The 23,044-nt window shown below is 40.8% G+C and overlaps 2 protein-coding genes across 4 annotated transcripts; both read right to left on the bottom strand.

Moving 5' to 3' along the window:
• Window positions 1-1,767: 1,767 nt before the first annotated feature.
• LOC137870166 (excitatory amino acid transporter 5-like) lies at window positions 1,768-16,639 on the bottom strand. The gene is made up of 11 exons (XM_068707173.1): window positions 16,379-16,639; window positions 11,999-12,078; window positions 10,716-10,931; window positions 9,517-9,559; window positions 9,230-9,437; window positions 8,076-8,175; window positions 5,398-5,631; window positions 5,117-5,311; window positions 4,202-4,336; window positions 3,571-3,673; window positions 1,768-1,938 (listed from the first exon to the last, which is right to left on the bottom strand). Exons 1-11 carry the CDS (start codon window positions 16,622-16,624, stop codon window positions 1,768-1,770), a joined length of 1,731 nt encoding a protein of 576 aa, XP_068563274.1. The 5' UTR covers window positions 16,625-16,639.
• A 2,328-nt stretch (window positions 16,640-18,967) lies between these two features.
• Window positions 18,968-22,886, bottom strand: slc39a1 (solute carrier family 39 member 1). 3 transcript variants are annotated; one of them, XM_068707835.1, is made up of 3 exons: window positions 22,846-22,886; window positions 21,357-21,638; window positions 18,968-20,997 (listed from the first exon to the last, which is right to left on the bottom strand). In XM_068707835.1, exons 2-3 carry the CDS (start codon window positions 21,561-21,563, stop codon window positions 20,245-20,247), a joined length of 960 nt encoding a protein of 319 aa, XP_068563936.1. In that variant the 5' UTR covers window positions 21,564-21,638; window positions 22,846-22,886; the 3' UTR covers window positions 18,968-20,244. The 3 variants fall into 3 exon arrangements, with proteins under 3 accessions (XP_068563936.1, XP_068563938.1, XP_068563939.1); XM_068707837.1 differs by having other exon boundaries at window positions 21,357-21,641; window positions 22,846-22,882; XM_068707838.1 differs by lacking the exon at window positions 22,846-22,886 and adding an exon at window positions 22,351-22,435.
• Window positions 22,887-23,044: the final 158 nt, after the last annotated feature.

Below are 23,044 nucleotides of genomic sequence, written 5' to 3'. Positions count from 1 at the left end.
ATTGAATAATTTGTGAACATTTAGTTCTTTGTCAAACTCACAGTCAGTAATGACTCTCGATCTCAGATGTAGGTAACTCATTTGTAAACAACTTGAGGTAACACAATTAAGTGGTTGAGTAGTAACTAAACCCAAACTAGCATCTGTTCGCTGCAGCGGGCTCCAGTAAGATTCCCATAATCCCTCCAGCACTTTGTTTACTTTGCAACATTCAAGTCAAGACAACAAAAGCAGAAAATAATGCGGCTTCAAGTGAAGCCAGTTAGAACGCATGCCAGCATGCTGTCAAATACAAATGAGACAGACGAAGAAGAAAGTGGAGTCTGCAAGATGAAGGGCACTTGGATAGATTGAGCCGTCGGATTGGACAGATTACCCTTTAACCCTTCAATCAAGTCTGTGCGCAGGCAGCAGTGACCACCCGCCAATCAAATACACAGTTCAGCCAAAGGTTCCTTGAAATTCCAGAGAGAGCAAAAAGTGTTGTGAACATAAGGAACAATTAGCAGCGCGAAGAAGTACGTCCCTTTGGAGGATCCCAGATAAAACACAGAAAAAACGTGATCGAGGAGAGATCCAAGCTTATTGGCTTTGTTCTTAGGTCAATCGCAATGTATTTTCAATTGCCGATCCAAAGTGGTTTCTTAAGATATGTCTCAAACTAAAGGTGGATTTGTTCTGGCTTTAAGTAAAGATGACGAGCAGGTAAAAAGCTCTGACAAATAATCCTGGTATTGATCCACCTAAAAATACAGGATCAGGACCTTCTGTTCAGGGTACAGTCGGGCAAATAAACAGCCAACTGCGAGGGTAGGCTCGCTTGTGAGCTTGTTGCTTACAGTTGTCTGGGTCAAGGTAATCCGGATGTCTTACAGCTCCTGTTGGAGGATCCCAAGACGTGCCCATGTCTGATGAGCTATACAATCCATCCAGTGTGTTCTGGGTCTCCCCGGGAGCCTCCTCCCAGTTGGACGGCCTAGAAATAATCTAAAAGGAGGGTCCCAGGAGGCATGCTGATCAGATACCCCAACCAGCTCAACTGGCTCCTCTGAGCTCTTCGTCTGGTTCCTAACAGGGTTTTCATGCCGGACCTGAGTGACCCTGTGACGGAAACTCATTTTTGGCTGCTTGTATCTGCAATCTCATTCTTTCGGTCACTTCTCAAAGCTCATGACCAGAGGTGAAGCTAATGAAACGCACCGTTCCGTCTTCCATCCTCTATTAGTCCATTTCGGTCAGTACCCAAGAGGTATTAAGGTTTGATACCTAGCCCTAAAAAAAAGGCCATGGTAGCTGCGATTTGTACAGCTTCTAGTTGCCGCTGTGAGACCAGATGATGAACCTGCAGTTGCACCCAGGAGAGAGTCATGTACCATAATCATCTGGTGCAGATTAGACTCCCGTACATCCCGTTCCTCAATGGTAACCAGAGATCCTGCTGGATTTCTCTGGTTGATATTAAGCAGCCATCCCAGTTCTTAAATTCAGGCTAGCTTGATGGCTAGTTTCCATTAAAATGGTGCCTTGGTCCTTTTGTCCTTGGAGCCACTGTTTTCTCTTTTATCAGTGAGCTCCAAATTAAGCTCCAATCCACTTTTGGCCAATTAAACCACAGTTCCTGTCACCTAAACTGAACTCAAAGCAGTTGCTGCTGCTCAGAAGAAGAAGAATCATGCTTTGTTACCACCGTTTCCCGTTCAGACGGTACGGTGAGATTTTCACAAGACTCTGTGGTGCTTTGAGGAGAGCTGCCCGGGTCCGGTCCGATCACACCTGACAGATGTTGTAGTAGACGGTGTGTGCATGACTCCCGCCCGCTGAGTCGCCCATCGTATCAAACATACAGTCTTTGTCTGTGTGGATCTCCGTCATTGGCACGTTTACGCTGTGAGAGTTGTTGTGAGTGTGAGGAGTCTGCGTCCCGTACGACGGTACAGGCTGGAGAGGAATCACACAAAAACACACATTAGATTCCCAGATGAATATTTTTTAATATCTATTATTTTCCTCTATGTTTTGGCCTCTCTGTTTAAGGTCATCAAACTGACATTTAAAAAAGGTGCAGATTTTTCAAAACTTCAGTGCGTCAAACATGTAAAACGGAGCGTTTGGGAATCCATCACCTCAAATGGGCCATGCCCTTTGTTTCTTTGCATAATAAGCATGCGCCTGGAACAACAACGATTAACATTTTCAGTTTCGCCGTAGCACCTTGGGCCGTGTGCCAGAAAAGTGTTGCATTAATATAAGTGTAGAAATGGATGTCGAATATGAATAAAAAGATAAGCTACTATTGTTTGTGTTTTTAAGTTACTACAGCCAAAAGGCAAACAAGCAAAGTATCATTGGCGTGGATTTCATTGCCACTTACTGGACAGAACCAGGCGAACTGTTTCCCTCCTGCTTCCAGTCTCTATGCTAAGCTATGCTAACCATGTTTTAACTCCAGCTGCATAATTAACACGTAGGCAAAAATATTCATCAAAATGTTTTCGTATGTTTTGTTCAGTTTAATGAAGGTAACAGGAAATGTTTTTCATCAATACGGTGCTGTAGTGTCACTCGTGTAACTCTATTAAAAGCACCGGATTGCAAGCTAACACTATTTAGCTGATGTGACATCCTGAGTAATGGATAGTGATAATGATAGTGATCATTTCAAAAGTTGATATTAATGGATTTTCACACTTCTGTTCTTAGTTTTTGTCTTCTTCTAATTGATAATCATGCTCTATTGTCTATGATTTCTAAGTGGATTCATGGATGTTTATTCATGATGGACATCAGGTTGAGTAATGACTGAGAAGGAGAGTGATCTTTGGCTCAAATTGCAGCAATCAGGTGTCAAGTGTTTCAAAGATTCCTCCTTTAGTAGAGATTAGCTAGCCAACTTTGATAACATTAGACAAAGTACTTTAGCTACTGTTTTAGAAGTTTATGCAGTCGTATACAGTAGGCCTATAGTACACAGCAGTACAGAATATTACAGATAATTTAGTTAATTCTCAGTTCTCAATCGGTTATTATTGTACTTTTCTGGCCAGCAACAGAGTCAAGCCTCTCAAAGACTCAATGGGATTTAAAATGAGAGTCGGAGGTCTAATCTGTTGTGGTTGTTGTCTAAGTCTAAGTAAAATCTGCAGTGATCTAATTCAAACCAACAGGCATCAATAAGTGAATGAGCAACCGATTGATGTTTGCAATCAGAAGTTATATAGAGAGATATTTAGTTTGGGGTATGATTTTTTTTCTCAAAAATAGGAAGCAAGGACAAAAACATTTTCTTGTTTATAATAATAATTTCATTTCCTTATATTTTTTTTATTATGTTGCGTTTCTCCATGGGAGCCAAGCCGGCGAAATACACAACAAGTTAGCAATAACAAAAATATTAATGGGAAGTCTAAATTATGAGAAATTTCATGTCAAAGTAAGGCAAAAATATTCTCAGGTTAAAACTTGTTCTCAAAGTTGAAATTGCAGATGATGATTTTTTATATATATATATATATATATATATATATATATATATATATATATATATATATATATATATTATAATTTGTTTACCTTTCCTGCTCCACTGAGAGGGAAATCTTTCTGACAGAGGTGGGCGATGATTCCCGCCGCCAGAGCGTCACCCAGAACGTTGATCATGGTCCGAAACCTGTCGCTGCAGAAACAGAATGAGGAGACACCGTGAAACCGAAACTACTCTGGACAAGAGTCTCTGAGCAGCACTGGAAGTATTTTAGTACTTTATTCACATCCTTTGTTTTTTGGACTGGGATGATTGGCACTTGGCAGCAGTGGAAAGCAAATAAATATAATCATACCATGAAAGAGTCCCACAAACTTTTTTTAAATTATGAGTATAGATTCCACCACTTTTACCATGTCGAGAATCAATGCACTGGTCTATCCACTAATTTCAAAGTGCTGTGTCAGTGCCATGCCCCCTTTAGTTTGGCCTTGTGACCCCCGCACTGCCCCAGCTGATTTCGGGCCCTCAAAAAATTGAAAAATGCAAGGAGAAACTTTGAAAACAGTTTTCCTTTCCAATTAAGTCATTGATTTGATAACATTTATGAGATTCAGTTCACAGAAATTGCAAATGCATGCAAGCATGAATAGATCTTCACTAAATGTAAATAAATACTAAACTGCACAGAAAGAGAGTTTACGAGGACTGGAAACTTACAGGATCCAGTCGATGGCCACGATAAGTGTGATGTCATCTGGCGGCAGGCCCACTGATGTCAGTACGATCACCATGGTAACCAGACCGGCCTGAGGGATACCCGCCGCACCGATGCTGGCAGCTGTAGCCGTGATGCTGCACGAGGAAAACAGAAGGAAGAGTAGAATTTACCATCAACGACTAATTCAACCAAAACTTAAAGGCATTGTCAGCTAAACATTTGGTCTCCTCCCGTCCCCATGGGCCACCGCAGCTCATTTCGTTTAGCTGCTCTTCCTTTTTCCGGTTCTGACGATAGCCTGCAAACACTTCTTGTAGTTGGTCCAAAAGTCCGAACCGTACCAAAAAAATGTTTTTACACTAGAAATTAACTGAACCATGGGTCAGTTTGATCTGGGAGACCACCTCTTTTCAATGGACCACTGTCCATCCGAGGAGGTTTCACACCTGTAACTTTGGTTCGGATATACTCAAAAGTCCAAAAGTCCAGACCAAAAGACGTAGGTGTGAAAGGGCCCTGTATCTACGTTGCGTACGTAGGTGTGACTTATCAATAAGAACATGAAGTATTGAGGCCTCTACTTGTAGTAAATTCATGCTTTTGACAGTAAAAAAAAAAAAAAAAGCTGTCTTGACTGAGAGCGGGTCTTCAAATGATAATGATGAAATCTTCCTATGGACATCAGGTAACCTGGTTTTTGACATAGTAAATAAGTGGAGGGGGAGAAATTGTATCAAATGTTACCAGCTCAGGAATAAATTTAAAGGGGTTTCAACGTGGATATGCTCTCCCAAGCTTGTGCGAGTGGTTCCAGACTGTCTAGTCAGAAAAATTATGAGACCTAGTCCACATTTACTGATATGCTGGATGGAGACCAGATTCGGTTGTTTAGACCGGTGTCTGTGTTGGTTTACCTGATGGTGACCAACTGGCCGAAGTCCAGCTCATAGTCATTAACCTGAGCAATGAAAATGGCCGCCACAGCCTCGTACAGCGCTGTGCCGTCCATGTTGATGGTGGCGCCCACGGGGAGCACGAAGCGGGCGATCTGCCGGTCAACATTGCAGTTTTCCAACAAACACTTCATGGTGATGGGCAGCGTGGCAGAGCTAAGAAAAGACAGCATTCAAATAAAAAAACCTTGAAAGCATCCACAGACCGGCGGGTTAAAAACAGGACTGCCCTGGACTCTGACCTGGAAGAAGTAGCCAGGGCGATGACCATGGCCTGCAGCAGCCCACGGATGTAGGTGAAGGGATTCTTCTTGGTGAGGACGAAGTAGAAGAAAGGGAGGAGGATGAGTCCGTGGACAAAGAGGCCAGCGAGCACGGTGATGCCGTACCAGCCCAGCTTCTTCCCCAGCGTGCTCGGGTCCTGCATGTCCAGGATCTTCCCCGCCACCAGGAAGATGATCCCAAACGGAAAGTACCTGAGAGGACAACATCGTGATGATTTATCTGTTCTTATTCTCGGACTGAGGTCAGACTGGTATTTATTTGCACCTGTTAACATTAAACCCTGTAATACTTGAAATTATTGTTCTCAGGAAGCTTAAAGAATTTTAGTTTTACTGTTTTGAGTCTGTTGTTTTAAACTCATGTGTTGTCTCGTTTGAGGCAATTGTTTTTGTTTGTTTAAGGAAGTTCCAAATATTAAAATGTGATAAAGTACAGTATTTATTTTAAACCATTTTAACTTAAATTTACAAAATAATTACTGTATTGTGATATATCCCATTACCATGATTTAAAATGACATATACCCTGATAGAAGATTTTTGGCTGTTAATTAATTAACCCCTACATGGACCTTTCTGTTTTGCACATTACCATACTATTACCTCTCACACTGGCCTCATCCCCACTAAACAACAATCTCTCTTGGTATATATGTATTAAAGGATTTGCATACTGTATATATGTTTTTATTCTATTCAAATTGTTATATATACGTTTTGTGTGTGTGTGTGTGTGTGTGTGTGTGTGTGTAGCGTGAAGAAACTACAACTTAAATTTCATTGAGCAACCGTTTGTTAAAATGAGTAATAAATTGAAAAGCATAATTTTTCTCATTTACATAAAAGTTAAAAGAAAACATCTATTAGACTAAACTGGTGAGAGAGTTGAATACCAGTGTGTGAGAACTAGATACTTCTCAGAAAACTCTACCATTGTCAGTAAATGTGGGATTTCTAGCATGTGTATGCTAGTCTCATTAAAGCTTCTCTAAGCTTCCCTAAGCTGCCGTTATTACAATAATGTGTTTTAGCGACTTAAGAGCTGAAGTAGTTTCTCCGAATCAGCTCATGAATGACAACATTTTACAAGTGGCCTAATCGGTCCTGATAATTTAACTCAGCATCCCCATAAAGCAGGTTTGGGGATGCTGCTGATTGTGCTTCAAGTGCAAATGATTGCCATAACTAAGCGTCCATGAACAATGCTTGTGAAATCCTGTGAAATAATTTAGAATGTGAATATTGTTATGTGTTAAGAGTCTGATGGTCTAAACCCTGAAGGACACACATACATAACAACTGTATCCGTATCCGTTTACTGCTCAGGTCCATAAGCCTCGCGTGGGCTCTGCTGCCCTTTGTAATCTGGTCATGTGCTGCAGCAGGATGACATTACAGCCATGTTTTCCTCACCTGGCAGGTCATCAGGTCAGATCCACAAAATCGTTCTCGGTGTCAGAGGAGGGGTCACTCAGAAGTGAGGCCTTTATGACACAAATATGAACTAATAAAAATACCACCTTGTAGTTTAATATTACCGAAACAAACATGCGGATACATGTCAGAGAGTTCTGGATTTGATGTAGGTCAAAGTCAAACCCTCTGCTGCTTCAAAGGGAAGCCATGAACACTCAGAAAAAAAGAACTAATCCTGTGGAATCAGGATGTGCTAAAAATAAAGTTGTATGCTTTATGTTTAGTTTGAATGTTTCTTATTTATAGGGCGCTTTCACATCTGTATATTGGTTCATGCGGTATTCATCTTCTCTGATGAGCTCACAATGAAATTATTTATTATGGGCATTAATAGTATAAACTGCCTCTGTACTTTGTATATCATAAATAGCGATGAGCAACTTGCACCTGTAGCAGAGCTGGGAAATATGAAAAAAAAATCAGATATCACAATATCAGATTGTTGGATATTGTGACGACAACGTAGATTTGACTACTGATGCAATCACAAAATATTTAAGCCCTGATATTGTTGCTAAATAATCATCAGTAATGTGGATATAATGACTAAATGGGTAAAGGCAAATAATATAAAAGAAAATTACATCACTTTACTGTAAAGCAGACTTTAAAACCAGGAAAAAACTAAACTTATGCCATATTACAATATCCAAACTCTAAGATGATATCTAGTCTCATATCACAGCTTGTCAGACCTCCATTTATCCTATTTATTCTGTTCTTAGCTAGCTGCTAAGAACCGTTTGAGTTCACTCCACGTCCCAGCATGCAACCTGGTTACGGGAGCCTTTAAGCTCAAATCAAGGTCGGATCACGTTCCCACCACAATCGAACCGAGACCCACTTCCTCTTCAGGGTCTCTGTGAGGTTGCTTTGCAGCCACGAACAACTGTTGTGTTCAAATCTGCCCAAAAGAATCTTTTAAAGAAGGAAAACCAATCAGAACGATTCAACGGTAATTTACAACGCAGCTTTGAAAACACCTTTAGAGACTGACTGACTTCTGACAATGAAGCCAGGACCCGGAAACTGAATCCAGACAACATTACCTTTTTTATTTAGCCGTGTGTTTTTCTGCTGTCCATATTAAAATGTCTGCTGTAAAACGGACCAGTGTTTCCTCAATAGTATGTACTGTACATTCAGAGTATTCTTCTCACCAGACAGCAGCGTTGATGATCTTCATGACGCACTCGTTGATACACTGGCACACACTGATCAGGGGAGCTCCTCGCTCTCCCATCCTGCCCAGCAACAGGCCTGCAACACAACAGTTCGTACATTATTATCATCAGCAGCAACAGAAACCGTCTGGACTCATGTCAATATGCCACTGTTGAAAAATTTGTAACCTCCTGCCACTGAAGATCCATTGTGTACAGCAACATGTATGAGAGGACAACTATGTCTGAATAGTGTTTTAAGCTTTCAGTTTGTAGAAAGTCCTCTTTATTAATAGACGTTATTTAGTTCAGTACATGAAGAAAAAAAGAAACACTGTACAATGGTTCAACCAGACAACTGAAAGAGACAACAATCCCTCTGAGCAACAGATGAATAGGAACAGAAGAAATCAGCAGCTATTGGTGAAAGAAACAGGAAGCTTAGCTAAGCTATGTGTTCAGATTTAAACAGGAACAGCTTCCTGTTTCAGTGTTTCACAATAATGCAGCCTGAAACAAGCTGGAATTAACAGGCAAAGTGTTGCTTTAGCAAAGCTCTTCTTCAAAGTTCCCAATAGAAACAGAAGGTTAGTGTAGGGTTAGCACTAGTAGGATTAGCACTCGTGGAATATCAGCTGAACAAGTCACAGTTTAAAAGCTCTTCAATCTCAACATCGAGTAGACTGCAGAGAGACCGACTCATTGTTTAGATGCCAAACTGCACCGTCGTAGTTCAACAATGATCGACTGACCCTGTCCTGGACTGGAAAACTAAATCAAAAACCAAGTGGTGCCCTCGAATAAATGGAAGTTTGAAACATTTAATTCTTCTTCTTTTTGGGCCAAAACTATTTCAAATGTAAATAAAACATTTGTATACTGTTTTCTTCATCTCTGTTAAAACAACTATTGAAGGGAAGAAGAACAAGAACTATTTAACAACTGATTCAAAACTTGTCATCAGTAGTGGGGGAAAAAAAGGAAACTACAGAAATTCCAACATCTGATCTGTTTAACAACGATGATAAATTACAGAAAACAGAATATAGAAGAAGGAATTGGATAATAAAAACTTCAGCGCAGTAAACATCCGGACTTGATAACAGTGTTTTCTGTGTCAGTCAGCGAGCCGTGGACTCCGTCCTGCTCACCCATGGTGGCGGAGAAGATGACGATGCCCAGGACGTTCATCTGCTGGCTGCTGCCGGGACTCGTCTTGTACGTGACATCCGGAGGCGGAGTCAGCTCCAGGTACACCGTCCGACCTTTAGGGTCGCTCTCGTCGGGGAAGACGTAGACAAAGTTGGGCTGGACGGTTCTGGCCGAGATTTTGAGAATGGGAACCAGGTCCGTTTTGTACTGGGGGAACACAGATGGGTGTGTTACAGGAAGAACAAAAGTTATTTGTCATCTGAATGACTTATGGCTGTCGCGTTACCTGCTGAAACGTGGCCTCGATCAGATTAGAGGGAACCATGTTTCTGCGGAGGAACAAAGAGACAGGAATGTTATTCAGCGGTGACAAGAGGCTCAAATGTCAAACACGGAAGAGTCGAGAGGGAAGCGGCTGCGTAGATCAGCTGACCTTCAACGGGAGGTCTGAGATATAGGTCAACGCGATGGTAAGGAGTCTGCCAACGTGCCGCAGCAGAGATCATTGCTTTGCACCGCCACTGACTCGGCTAATCTGTCACTCATCCCTGCAGGATTACTAAAAATATACTAATCAGCCCCGTCTGTAATCGGATTGATGTGTGTGTGTTTGTTGTGTTTTCTACGATTTGTTGATCGATGTATCGTGCAGCTGACTGACAGACAGGTTGGACCCTGTGATTCTATCAACTGATCGATTATTTTCATAATGTGTCAGAAAATTATGAAAAATGTCCGTCAGAATCTCTCAAGAGTCCAAAGTGACGTCTTTAAAAGTCTTGTTTGTTTGACCAACTGTCACAAACACAAAGAGATTCAGTTTACTGAGGTACAAAACCCAAAATCTGACGCACTGGAGGATGATTGGCAGCTTGTAGTTGATAATAGACTTAAATGATCAACAACTAATTGACTAAGTGAACTGCACTTCCTCTCCTGCCTTGCAGTGAAAAGCAGCAGACACACAATCAAAGACTGACGTCAAGTCAAACCCACAAGATTATTATTCAATATCACCCATGAAAAAGGGCAAGAGGCTCATTAGCTTCCTGAACTTTGGCCTGTGGGTGGTTAAAAGGCCACTCCACATTGAAAACCTCGCTATACATTTCTGAAATAACTGAATTTGTTATCCAGCACTGTTTTCACAGTTTCACAGAAGCTCCCAGTAGAAACTTGTGCTCGCTGCAGAGCTGTGCAGCAGAGGACTCATCAATATCCAGGAGGTTTAGAGAGAGGGGGGGGGGCAGTCCTGCTTTATAAATCTGAAATGTGTACTTTCAAATGTTTCTACAAATGATGAAAGAGTTTACAGTGGTGGGTGTGATGGTTGCCGTGGTTCTTGTGCTGACCCGTTTCCTCAGAATACACTAGCATATCATATCAGCATCAAAATGACAGGAGAATAAATGAAAGAAAGAAAAAAAACACCATCTGGTCCACTGTCCCGGGTCTGACCCTTTATGGCCTCCAAACATCTCTCACCTGATGAGGTCGAGCAGGGCGTCGGCCGAGGTCATGACGGGCCCCCCTCCCAGCCGGTGGCTCTCCATCTCCGTCCCCACGCCGGGTTTGATGATGATGACGAGCACGATGCCGACCACCACGGCGATGAAGGTGGTCCACAGGTAGTAGGTGACGGTCAGGACGCCAATCCGACAGCACGCCTTCGACTCCATCGACGACAGACCCGACATCAAACTGCACGAACAGACAGATAGACAGACAGAGGGAGGGAGGAAGGGATGGGCACATGTTGGTTTAAAAAGGGACATTTTGTTCATGTCAGTTTCACTTTCATCTGTGTGTGTTCAGGACAGAGAGAGGTCCAGGACATGTTTAGCCTAGCTTAGCATAACGAGCGGAATTAGAAATCCACCTTCCAAGTTGATTGTATGTGCACGTTGTATCTTGTTGGATAACAAGAGTTCAAAAACTTGCTGCAGAAAGATAATGCGTCACTTTGTGACTTCATGAGACTGAAACATCTCAACAACCATTGGATGGATTGTGTGGTTCAGACTGGGGATGTCCCGATCTGATCTGTTTTCACTCGCCAAGCTTTTCATGCACAGCAAAGCAACGCTTGCAGCCACCGTGAACTTTTCCAACCCTCCGCCGTCCGTCTCTGCCTCTCCTCCTCTCCACTGAGCACACCATACACGACATCAGTGTGTGTCAATGCGTTTCATTACAGCTCAGTGTGAGAGGCCCTTGCTTTTTGCTGTCATCTATAGTGTTTCACCGCCTGCAGCATGGACCGACAGCGGTGGAGAGCAGAGGACAACCACACTGACCACAACACTGTGCAACAAAAGCACAGAGAGCAAAAAGCCATTAAGTAATTTAGACACTCTTCAACTAAAAAAAAAAAATTAACATCTAATGTGTTTAAAGCATGTAAATCAGTCTGCATTGATCTTTATACTGTGTGAAAAGTTTCTCCTTTAGTTCATTAAATATCTGCAGACATCTGAAGGCAGCAGCTTGAAAACACCACCAAGCTTATACAGAATAACACACACACACACACACACACACACACACACACACACACACACACACACACACACACACACACACACACACACACACACACACACACACACACACACACACACACTGGGAACCTCACCAGTAGTGGAACCTTTAATGTCAGAAACGTCTGACATTTCCTTTCTTTTTTTCTCTCCCTCTACATTTCATTACTATTTAAATATTTTCAATACATCTGCTGGTGTGTGACAAGAACAAAACCGTCGACCTACCTAGATGTGATGAGAGGAAGGATGAGCATCTTCAGCATCCTCATCAGCAGCTCTCCGGGAAAGGAGAAGTAGATCTTTGCCTGCGTTAATGAAATACATCTCACGTCAACACTTCAAAATAAAATAAAAAGCAGGGCTTTTGTCTTTGTTTAATTACTAACATGCTTTGTGGAGTTAGAGTCTCTTTGACCTGTAGAGCAGCGTCAAACAGAAAGAAGCTTCAGAGTCTGTGCAGCAAACATTGGGTGAAGTCACACTTTGATCTTTGTAGAACAAATCATGTTTCGTCTACAGAAACAAACTTTAAGAAGAAGGTAATGAAGGTCAAGGTTGTTGTTGCAGGTCGGGCTCATTATACAAGGAGCAGCCAAACAGTAACTTTGTGTGGAGAGTTTCTATAAACTTTTCAATCCAAAAATGTGTACAAGAATCTGAAAAGATAAATAACTGAGCGTATGTGGCTCAGTAATCACTGAGAGTAAAATAAAAGTAAAAGAATGTCACATGATCGCAGACAGCCAATAAGAGGTAACTTGAGGTGTTTCTCATTCATGTATAATAAAAAAGTCCAGCTATGTTGAATGTAGTATTTTGAGCACATTTTCAGATTATTGTATGCATCTACAAACGTATAAAAAAAATAAAACACATAGATTGTGGTGCAGTTTAACAACTCTCTACACATAACTGCACCTAATATTTCTTTATATTGGCTTCACACAGACGTCTCTGAGTTTCTGTTCCGATCCAGAAAAAGACGCATAAAAACATTGAGTTAATTCATGTCGAGACAATTGCAGTTGAGCATCAAGAAGAAAGTTGGGAAGATGTCTCAAGGTTTGTGTGTTGTGGCCTGATGACTGACGGGTCAGTGGACCAACATCTTTCCTGGTCTCTAACTAGAGTCCCCCATTACCGCTAAAACTGTCAGCTATTACTGCCCATCCTTACGAAGCATTTCAGTTTTGTAATCGTTTTTGTCTTTCCCCTGAAACAGTTCGTTAAAAGGTTATTAAATTAACTTAGAAGTGTGTAAAAGTGCAGAGAAACAACCAACATTTTTTTTCCCAATTTACAAACTTGTACTTTACTTGAGTATTTTTATTTTATGTTACTTTAAACTCCACCACATTTCAGAGGGAAACATTGTTACTGCATTGTTCTAAGAACTTACTTTGCTAATTCAGATTATACAAAATGTATTTAACAAATAAAGTATGTATTACTATAATTAAAGCTAACCAGTAGTATATAAAGTAATTAAAATGAGCACCACCATTACCAGCTGCAACATTAAAGTGATGAACACACTGATGCATCAATGATTAGAATCCAACTACATAAATGTTGTGCATAATCACTTTGGACTTTGAGTATGTTTTGATGCTAAAACTTTTGTACTTTTACTTGAGTAAAGTTCCCACGGCAATACTTTTACTTGTAAAGTATTTATACACTGTGCGTATTATTATTTTTACTTAAGTAAGAGATCCGAGTACTTCTTCCACCTCTGAAATACACAAAGATCATTTAATTAAATCAATGTTTAGAACATGACAACAAATAAAGAAGGAATACAAAAGTGAAACCACAGATTTGGTGCTTGGTTTAAACATTTAAACTTGTGACGTCGACAAAAACCGTTGACACTGGAAGCTTTGAATTCATAACCTCCTTTGCTGAGGTAATGAGAACAACTGCTGTCTAAGTGATCATGTGACCCTCATGTTTCTTTTTCTATTTTCAGCTGGTGTTGAATATAGTCGACCTGAGAGAGATCAATTATTCCTGGAAAGACAGTTTGTAGCACTATATTTAACTTAAAAGTTCAAATGCTTTAAAAACATAATCTATTTAATGTCAGTTAAGATGTCTATACCATGACTCAGTGTTTGTATTCTAGTATTTTATTTTTTCATTTTAGGGCCTCAACTAACTATTATATCAATGATCAATTCATCTGCAGATTATTTTTTCAATAAATGAATTGTTTGGTCTATTAACTATCAGCATACTATTTATGTATTTTGATAAAAAAATGTCCATAATAATTTCCCAAAGTCAGACAAGACTTTGGACAAATGTCTTATTTTGTCCAACAGTCAAATAAAATATTCAGTTTACTGTGAAATATAAGTACAATTTTGAGGTACTCCTGTAGTATATTAAAATAAATCGTTGTATATTATATTATATAATTAAATTTAACTTTTACTAAAATACATCTTCAGAAGGGAAAGTTGTAGTTTTCTTCCTCCACTTCATGCATCTGACAGCTGCACTCTCACTCACACTCACTTTTCAGATTAAGATTTGACATCAGCATGATAATTAAATATTTCTTGTAAACTTCTTAACAGTAATGACATTAAGCAACAACAATAAAATGCTGCATACACATGAATGAGTCAGCAATAAGAAGTCATTAATATAATGTTGAAATAATAAGCATGACATTTTTCTGTGTCAGGCACGTTTAAGTACATTTTGCTGAGAGTAAAGTTTACTTTATTAATAAAGTAAATTTCTGAATGCTGGACTTGTAACTGAGTATTTTAACAAAGATTTGAGTACTTTTTTCATAAAATAAGACAAAGAAGAGCAGCAAATCCTCACATTTGGCATTTTTGCTTCTAAAACAACTCGTGATCAACTTGATCATGTAAATAGTTAACTGATTGATCAATTTAGGTCTGATACAGTTAAATGTTAAAAGATTTTCTTTACATTTTATCTCCCAACAGAAGGTCTAAACACTGTCTCAAAACCCAATTCCTTCTTTGGTTTGTTGTTTGTTGGCCTACAGGTCGTCACATTTAACTATGTTAAATCCCTACCAAGTGTACGTTTAATGTGCCTCAAAGTTCCCAGAATAAATACAGAGGACATGAGCTCGGTGTTTCTATTCTACGTATTTTATCGTTTACCTCGTTCAGTTTCAGCTCCTCAAGGTCAGCACACTCATTTGGCTCTAACTGAAGAGAAGAAACTACCTGAGCGGCTGACGGACACTTTAATTGAAAGGAGGGATTAATGTGTGTGGATTTGGACGGGCTGTAGTCTCCCTCTGTGGCTGTTAATGCTCCCTGACACGGTTTCTACCACAACATGTACCTGCAGAGAATCACTTTAAAACATCAACATTATATCTTTAAATGAAATGATCAGTATTTAAAGCAGCCTGTGGAGTTTTCTTGTAAACAAACTTTAGGTTAACAATCAATATTTCTAACAAACATGTTGAGACACATTTCCTTCCTTAGAAAAGATTTGCAAAGCTGATTTTGTTTAGTTTTTTTTTCTTCAATATTTAAATCCTGCATTGCTTACATCCATGTTTGGGACCCTCTTGTAAAAAACTCCTGACCAACTGGAAGTTAGAAGAAAAATATCGACATGGTAGCTCGACTGAAAGTTAAACCTGTAATAACTTATTTTTTGTCCACTTGGGGGCAGCAGAACAAGCTGTTAACACGTCATCAAATACAGTTAGCATGTTAGCAAACAGCTGCCTTCTTCCACATGGTCATCCCAGCTAAAACAACTAAAATGTTTTAAGCTATCAAACTGAATGACTGGCTAACCTAAAATCAACAGTATTAACTGCTACAACTTAAACTTAACTGTTTTAACTGCTGACCTCAACCACACTGGACATTTAGTCAATAAACTGTCAGAAAGAGTGGCAGAAATACGACATTGAAGCATCAGCTTTAAGTAGTTGTAGCTAACATGTTAGCAAACAGTTGCCACATCCAGCAGAAACAGAGCGACGTTAGCATCCGAAAAGGGCCCAAAGTTAAGCTAGTAACGTTAAACTGAACTGTTAACCTGAACTTAGCTGCTTATCTGACTTGTTAGCTAACCCAAACTTCAGTTTGAGCTCATAAACAAATTGCAAGCAAACCTAAACTATTTTAGCTGCTAAAGTCAGCAGTTAGCAAATTTTTTTTTATTATTTATTATTTTTTGTAGCTGCTAACCTCAACCAAGCTGTTTCATTAGCTCTAAATTTGGTAGCTGAAATATGAAAATATCAGTTTAAACGGACAAAATAATTAAATTAAGTTTTGGGTGAACTGGAATTTCAAGGCCTAGTGGCGGAGTCCTTACATTTATACTAAAGTGTTGATTAGAAATTTAAAAGGACATCACAAGGAAGTTAAATGCCAAGTATCCACACGGGAGACATTTTCAACATTTTAAGTCACAGCAGGTGAGTCCTGCTGGGAAGTTTGAAGGAAAGATTCAAATGGACTCTAAAATAAAGAATCAACGCGGGAGCAAATAGTTTGAGTCCCAGCAGGTGAGTCTGGACGTAAACTAAAAGCAGAGGATCTCCCGGTGGTTCAAACTTTCTGTCCCGACATGTGACTTTACCTGTGTGGATAGATGAGTTCCCCTGAGCATAAAGCCCAGCGTGCAGCCGGTGATCACGGCGATGATGGACAATGTCAGCAGCCCGTTCCTCTTCAAGTAACCCTTCACGTTACTCTTGAGGTTCCCCGTCCCCCGGAAGAAAGTCTTCACCCGGTCCCACATCGTCCTCTTTGCTTCTCCCGGAGCATACGAACTGTGTTCGGAGCGTTCCTCCTCCTCGCCACTCGGTAAAAGAAGCTTGTCCATGTCTTCCAGGTTTTTTGTTGGTCTCCGTTACTGTGTGTCTGGCAGCGTGACAAACCTGTAAGATCCAAAGACGACCTAACCTTTTCCACTGAGGGATTAAATCATCATGATCAGAGCCAACGGCAGTGCTGCAGGCCGGCTGCAGGCAGACTTACAGCCACTGTAAGAGGCTTAAAGAGGTTGAACAACCTCACACGCCTTTGTTTTGGCATCTGGTCCTGCTGCTGGATCATCCTGGACCCGGTCCGGTTGTTGTTTCTGTTTTTTTGGCTGAACTCACGGGGTGAAAAGGTCTTCTGAGAAGTCAGAGGATCCTGCAGGTTTAGACGGACTTGCTGGACTCGACGAAGGTTTTAACTTAATGAGCTCAAATTAGGGCCGGTAAGATTTTTGGTGCAAAACTAAAAGATATTAAGAATTTTCATGAGAAATAATTATTTCTCATGAAAATTCTTAATGAATGGAGGAAGCTGAGCTGCATTCTTTGCATTAGAAGAATGCTGCTTAGCTTCCTCCATGCATGACTCCCAGAACTAATTTCAAGAGGTTTGGGCAGTATGTAAAGAGTTATTCCTGTAAATAAATGTAAGCTTTGTGTATTTTGGGGAAAATGTGTCTGGTAAACAATTGAATAAGGTAAGTGACTCTGGTCACTAACACACTGGTCTGACACACTCGAGCCGTCGGTGAGCATCTGTGGCCCGCGTTCTTACGCTGTGACCCGGACCGCTGGCACTATTCTGACTTCGTCTGATTGCCGGCGGAGCGCTGAGAGAAATCACTCTGATTGGCTTTTCAGCTTAGACCAATCCGTGCACGAGATGAAAACCGGTTGTAAGGAAAGCAAACGAGTACAGTTGGTCCCTCTCTCCTTCCTGAGACACCCATTTGGATTTTGGTTGAGGTTATGGTTTATTTCTACACTATAAAACATTGCATACACACCTTCCACTCATGCACTGTTGGAATTACTGACTCCACACGCCACTGTTTAATTTGCTTGGTTGTGTGCATCTCACTGTTTTGTCTTGACCGTGCGGCCCGGTTTGTGACAAAGTCCAAATGAAAAATCACAGTAAATGTAGTCAAAAATAGCAAACATTTTGTGTTTTTTAAAGTAATGTTAATAGTTATTAAAATGAATAAAACGTTGAGGAAATATTAGAAATAGTCCTTTTGGTCTCAGAGGTACACACAATGAGATGTGGTTTGAAGTTTTGCCACCATCTCTGGTGAAGTTTCATGTCTATTTGGTGTTTAATGATTCCTGGTGGTCGTATCAAATGAAGACACCAGGAGGCTTTAACGGTTAAAGGCCCTGACACACTCGGGCCGTTGGTGAGCATCTGTGGCCCTCGTTCTTACGCTGTGACCCGGACCGCTGGCACTATTCTGAGTTTGTCTGATTGCCGGCGGAGCGCTGAGAGAAATCACTCTGATTGGCTTTTCAGCTTAGACCAATCCGTGCACGAGATGAAAACCGGTTGTAAGGAAAGCAAACCAGTACATCTTAGCATTCCAATATGAATAATATATATATATATATATATATATATATATATATATATATAGATTGATTATTGATACGTTCATGAGTTTAATGTTGCAGCTGATAAAGTTGGAGCTCATTTTAATCATTTATATACTGCTAGGTAGTTTAATACAAAATATATTCAACTAATAAATTGTAATATATTATTATAGACTAATCAGCATTCACAAAGTAACTTAAGTTATTAAATACATTTAAATATTTCTATCTGAGACATGGAAGTATAAAGCAGCAAAAATGGTAATACTCATACTCTGTTACTTTCCACCACTTCAAATGGAATATATCGTTATATAACACCAGGAAATGTTAATTATAAGTTCTGGTATCCTTTTAAGAAATAAAAAAAGAATAATTAGGAATAATTTTTAGATTATTGGTTATTGTTTCCAAAATAAGATTCAGTGTTAGACCGTGAATAGGAAGAGGCTGTAAACACAACTCCATTTAAGTGCTTTATGTGTCTTGAACTGGCTTCTCACCTTGTGTCTGATCTCATCAGTCCTGTCATTCAATACTGTGTTTAAGTGTCGAGTTCAGCGTCTGCTCGTCTTTGGTCCCATTCTTCACGGAAACGTCCAAATTACATATTTCACAAGGAACGCCACGCCAGAGCAGCAACATCTGGAGAGAAACAATGATGATGAAATGCAATATGGAGTTGATAAGAGTCAAAACAGAGTGAATATTAAACATTATACAAATATTACATTGATCAGGACATCGTGTTGTTCTGCGTCTGCTGCTGTTTGCGTCACATGCACAATCAAGCTCTTCTCTTCAACAACAAGTGTGATAGTAATCCCTTTAATTTCAACGAACACATGAGGAACATGAGACAACAATGAGATGTCACAGACCATCATAAATACAAAACTGTTCAAGATCACAATAGGAACACATTCAACGATGAAAAAGTCATAAAAATAAAGATTACACGTACATGGATATATGTTGAGTATCTTTGAAAGGCTGCACTGTGACGACTTCATATAGAAACCGAGATTCATTAAAAAACTAAGTAACGAAACACCAGAATGAAAGCATTTAAACTTCTTTGACTTTGAATTTCGCAGTAGTGGGAAGTAACTAAGTACACAAGTACTGTACCTAAACTACTTATACTTTAATTGAGTATTTATATTTCCTGCCACTTTATTCTCCACTACATCTAAGAGGGAAATTTAGTACTTTTTAGTCCACTACATTCTAACAGTTTACAGATTCAGATTAAAAATACAATATACAATCAACTAATAAATGATGACATATTACTATAGATTTATTTATTATAGCAGTATATAAAGTTGTTAAAATTAGGTCCACATTTACCGGCCGCAACATTAAAGTGTTGAATATATTAATGCATCGATAATTATAACCCGATAATATATGAAATACACTTTAAAGTTCAATGCTAATACTTTTGAACTTTTAAATGGGCAAAATTTTAATGCAGGACTTTGACTTGTGATAGAATGTTGTACACTGCACAAGTTTCATTGATATGAGGGGACACTGGTAAAAAAAAAAAGTGCAAAAAAAGCCTGAAGAGATTAATTTCTTCTAAATAAAATATATTATTTGATGATTATTTGTTACCAACAACAGTTCACTTGTAATGGTTAATCAAATGAATAAAAAGTTATCGAGGAAATATTAGAAATGCTTCTTTTGGTCTCAGAGGTACACACAATGAGATGTGGCAAGATGTTTTGCTGCCCTCTCTGGTGTAAAGTCTCATGTCTATTTTTGTAACCACACCCAACAGTGATGTCACAGCGTCCTGGAGTACAGCTGTACATCACTGCTGCAAGATGAAAGGTTAAGATTTCTCTGGAAGGGGGGGGGGGGGGGGGGGGGGGGGGGTAACGTTACTCTTTCAGTTTCATTTCTTTTATTCCTGTTTAATCTGTTTCCATCACAGACACAGCTGAGGAGAATAAATGGTTTGTGTTCATCCAGCTGGTCCAGATGTTTCTGTCTCTCACAGCTGGACTCTTCTGCCTCTATGGAGTTATGAGTTTTCCTTTGGTATTGCTGTGTGTGTCAAAGCACTTCCTGCGTGTCACCACTTGATGAAGACGAGTGCGGCGAGCACGGTGTAGCCGAGGATGAGGAAGAGCACTTTTAACAGGCGGTCCCGTTTGTCGTCCAGCTCTCGGGACAGAATCTCAAAGAAGGTGACGAACAGGAAGGTGCCGGCGGCGAGTCCCTGCAGCACCACGGACACCACGCTGCCCGCCAGCGTCTGAGTTGACTCGATGCCCATCCCCACCACTATCCCCAGCGGGATCATTAGGCTGACCGTGACACCCAGCTTGGCGGCGTCCTTCATGCCGAGCGACGCCTTGGCCATGCTCACCCCGAGCGCCACGGCGGCCAACGTCTCGTGAACGGCCACGCCCAGGAAGAGGCTCCCCAACTTGGCTCCGTCCTCCTGCAGGCCGAGCGCCAGGCCCTCGAACACCGAGTGAGCCGACAGAGCCAGGACCAGGCTGGCCAGCCGCAGAGGCCCCGCCCCCGCCAGCTCCGCGGGGCTGAAGTGTCCGTGGTTGTGTCCGTGGGAACGGTGACCGCCGCCGCCGTCTCTCGGCGAGCCCCGCGCAGAGGCGATGAAGGGCGTCTCGTACTCCGAGTCGCTTCCAGCCTCAGAGCCGCCGGCGTTAAACGTCTCCAGGTCGATGAAAGATGGTTTCTCCTTCCTGAAAGTGAGAATGGTCTGCTCCACGAACACGGTGAGGAAGAAGCCAAGCATCATCATCGTCTCTGCCAGAGGATAGTCGCTGCTGATCTTCAGCTGCTGGAAGACGTCGGCCACCTGAAGAGGGTCAACACACACTGAAGATCAACTCTGATCAAAACTCATCCAGCTAATCGATCAGACGGCATTTTATTGGTTCTGATTGAAGTTTCAAATCGAAATTCTGTTGAATCTCTTTCTGATTTCTTATCACTTATTGAATTTGTTGTGTAGTTTTGTTGCTTTCTGGAAAAACTATCTCCTGTCTTCACTTTTTATCAATATCACACTCAAATTCAAAAAGTCAAGGCTAGCAGTACAAATACATGATTAAGTATTGTGTGCTTCGATTGATCGGCCACCGATACAGTCTGAAGTCAGGGAGACCGCTGATGCTGTGGCATAATAACACTTAAATGTGTGTGTTTGTGTGTTACCTTGTCTCTGACGGCTGGCAGCAGAGCATTGAAGCAGGTTGCCAGGAACACGCCTCCTCCGAACGAGTTACACAGAGACAGAGATCTCCTGTATCTGTGCGCCTTGTCGTAGTCGGCTAGCAGGAGGCGCACCGGGACCAGTACACCCGTCAGCATGAGGCCGAACAATCCCAGCAGGCCAAGCAGCTTGGCCACCAGGATCTCCATCCTTCAGTTCAAACACTACAGCCTCATCACAAACACCTCCACTCCACTAGTGCTGCTGGGACATCCCTGCTGGTTCTACTGGGACAGACAGAGACATCGTGAGCTGAGTGTGAGACGTTAGTGAACAAGGAAGTGCAGAATAAACCAGTCAGCCAAGTTTTGGCTTTAGGCAACACACATTTCCATCAACAGAGAAATCTATTGTGTAGTGGTTTACAGCAATGCGATATGTTTAATCCTGTATTGTGCTGTACTGAAGCACAACTTGAGGTACTTGTACTTCATGCATTGTTGTTGCTCGCCCACCTCAACAACATTGTCAAAATGAATTAGTACAGAATGTAATTAGTAATAAAGTCCTGCAAGTATTTAGCTTCAAGTGCAGTGGTGGAATGTAACTAAGTACATTTACTCAAATACAGTACTTAATGTCAAATGTGAGGTACTTCCACATCAGTGTTAATGCATAACAAATAATAATCTTATGATATAATATAAAATTCAAATGGGATATTGTATCTACTTACATATGCTTTAAATACAATTTCCTGTTTATACTTACATACTTTAGCTTAAGTAACATTTTAAATTCAGAACTGTCACCTTGCAGTGGTGTATTTTCACTGTGTTGTGTGAAGTAATGAGGATCAGAGTAGCGTTAACTTTACTTCCACCACTGCACACCGGTAACGTTAGCTACACGCTCATGAAACTCATCCCCCTACTTAAACACAGTACATTGTATAATAACGTAACATTTCATCCCTGCCGAAATAAACTCACGAACCGGTTGTTTGACTGTTTTTGACCGTGTATCTACTGGCTGCAGGTGACAAACGACGTAACGTTAGAGCAACCTGACATCAGCTCGGCTTCCGGTGAGAAACTTCAAAGTAAAACGTTACCGCACATCATAACTCATAACGATATCATTTTTACACGTCTCTTATAGTTATAGCTACACTGTTATATGATACAATAACTTAAAATGTATATTTGACTTCAGTTATTCTGATACATTTGACTTGTTTTCGTTGGAGACAAACTCGAGCCTTTCCGCTCGTGTTCCGGCTAACAGCTGCTAGTTTGACGGAGTTGTCAACATTAAGCTAGCTATCGTTAGCCCACCAGGAAGCTAAATATGCTAGCTACCACCTGAAAACTACGGTTATAAAAGAAATACACTGCTTTCGTCTGTGTGGTTTTTTTTATCGAAGCAGCGACTCCATCTTGACATACACATTTTAAACTCCAAAATATGAGTCAACGTCACCGTGTTTACCTCTCCGACCGTCTCCTCTCCAGCAGGTGTATGGAAGTACTTCCGCATTGACGTCACGCGTCCTCTGAGCGCTGAGTGTTGGAAATATGAATGGCGCACTTCAGGAACAGATTTTACATAGTGGTGTATTCAGATCCTTTACTTAAGTAATACTAGTACTAATACCACTCTTTAGAAAGTAAAAACCCTGCATTGAAAA

Source organism: Cebidichthys violaceus, unplaced genomic scaffold (assembly GCF_023349555.1).
Source record: "Cebidichthys violaceus isolate CVI_PGR_0920_01 unplaced genomic scaffold, fCebVio1.0.p SCAF_13, whole genome shotgun sequence".
In the NCBI taxonomy this organism is placed as follows: domain Eukaryota; kingdom Metazoa; phylum Chordata; class Actinopteri; order Perciformes; family Stichaeidae; genus Cebidichthys; species Cebidichthys violaceus.
The sequence above is the reverse complement of the archived record's forward strand: the minus strand, read 5'-3'. Positions and strand labels throughout refer to the sequence as shown.

Coding starts and splice junctions, on each gene's coding strand:
- LOC137870166 (XM_068707173.1), bottom strand. CDS start 16,624: ATGGACAAGCTTCTTTTACCGAGTGGCGAGGAGGAGGAACGCTCCGAA. Junction 12,079..16,378: donor GAACTCATCTATCCACACAG/GTAAAGTCACAT, acceptor TCATTAACGCAG/GCAAAGATCTACTTCTCCTT. Junction 3,674..4,201: donor GTGGCCATCGACTGGATCCT/GTAAGTTTCCAG, acceptor CTGTTTCTGCAG/CGACAGGTTTCGGACCATGA.
- slc39a1 (XM_068707835.1), bottom strand. CDS start 21,563: ATGGAGATCCTGGTGGCCAAGCTGCTTGGCCTGCTGGGATTGTTCGGC. Junction 20,998..21,356: donor TGCCAGCCGTCAGAGACAAG/GTAACACACAAA, acceptor GACCCTCTTCAG/GTGGCCGACGTCTTCCAGCA.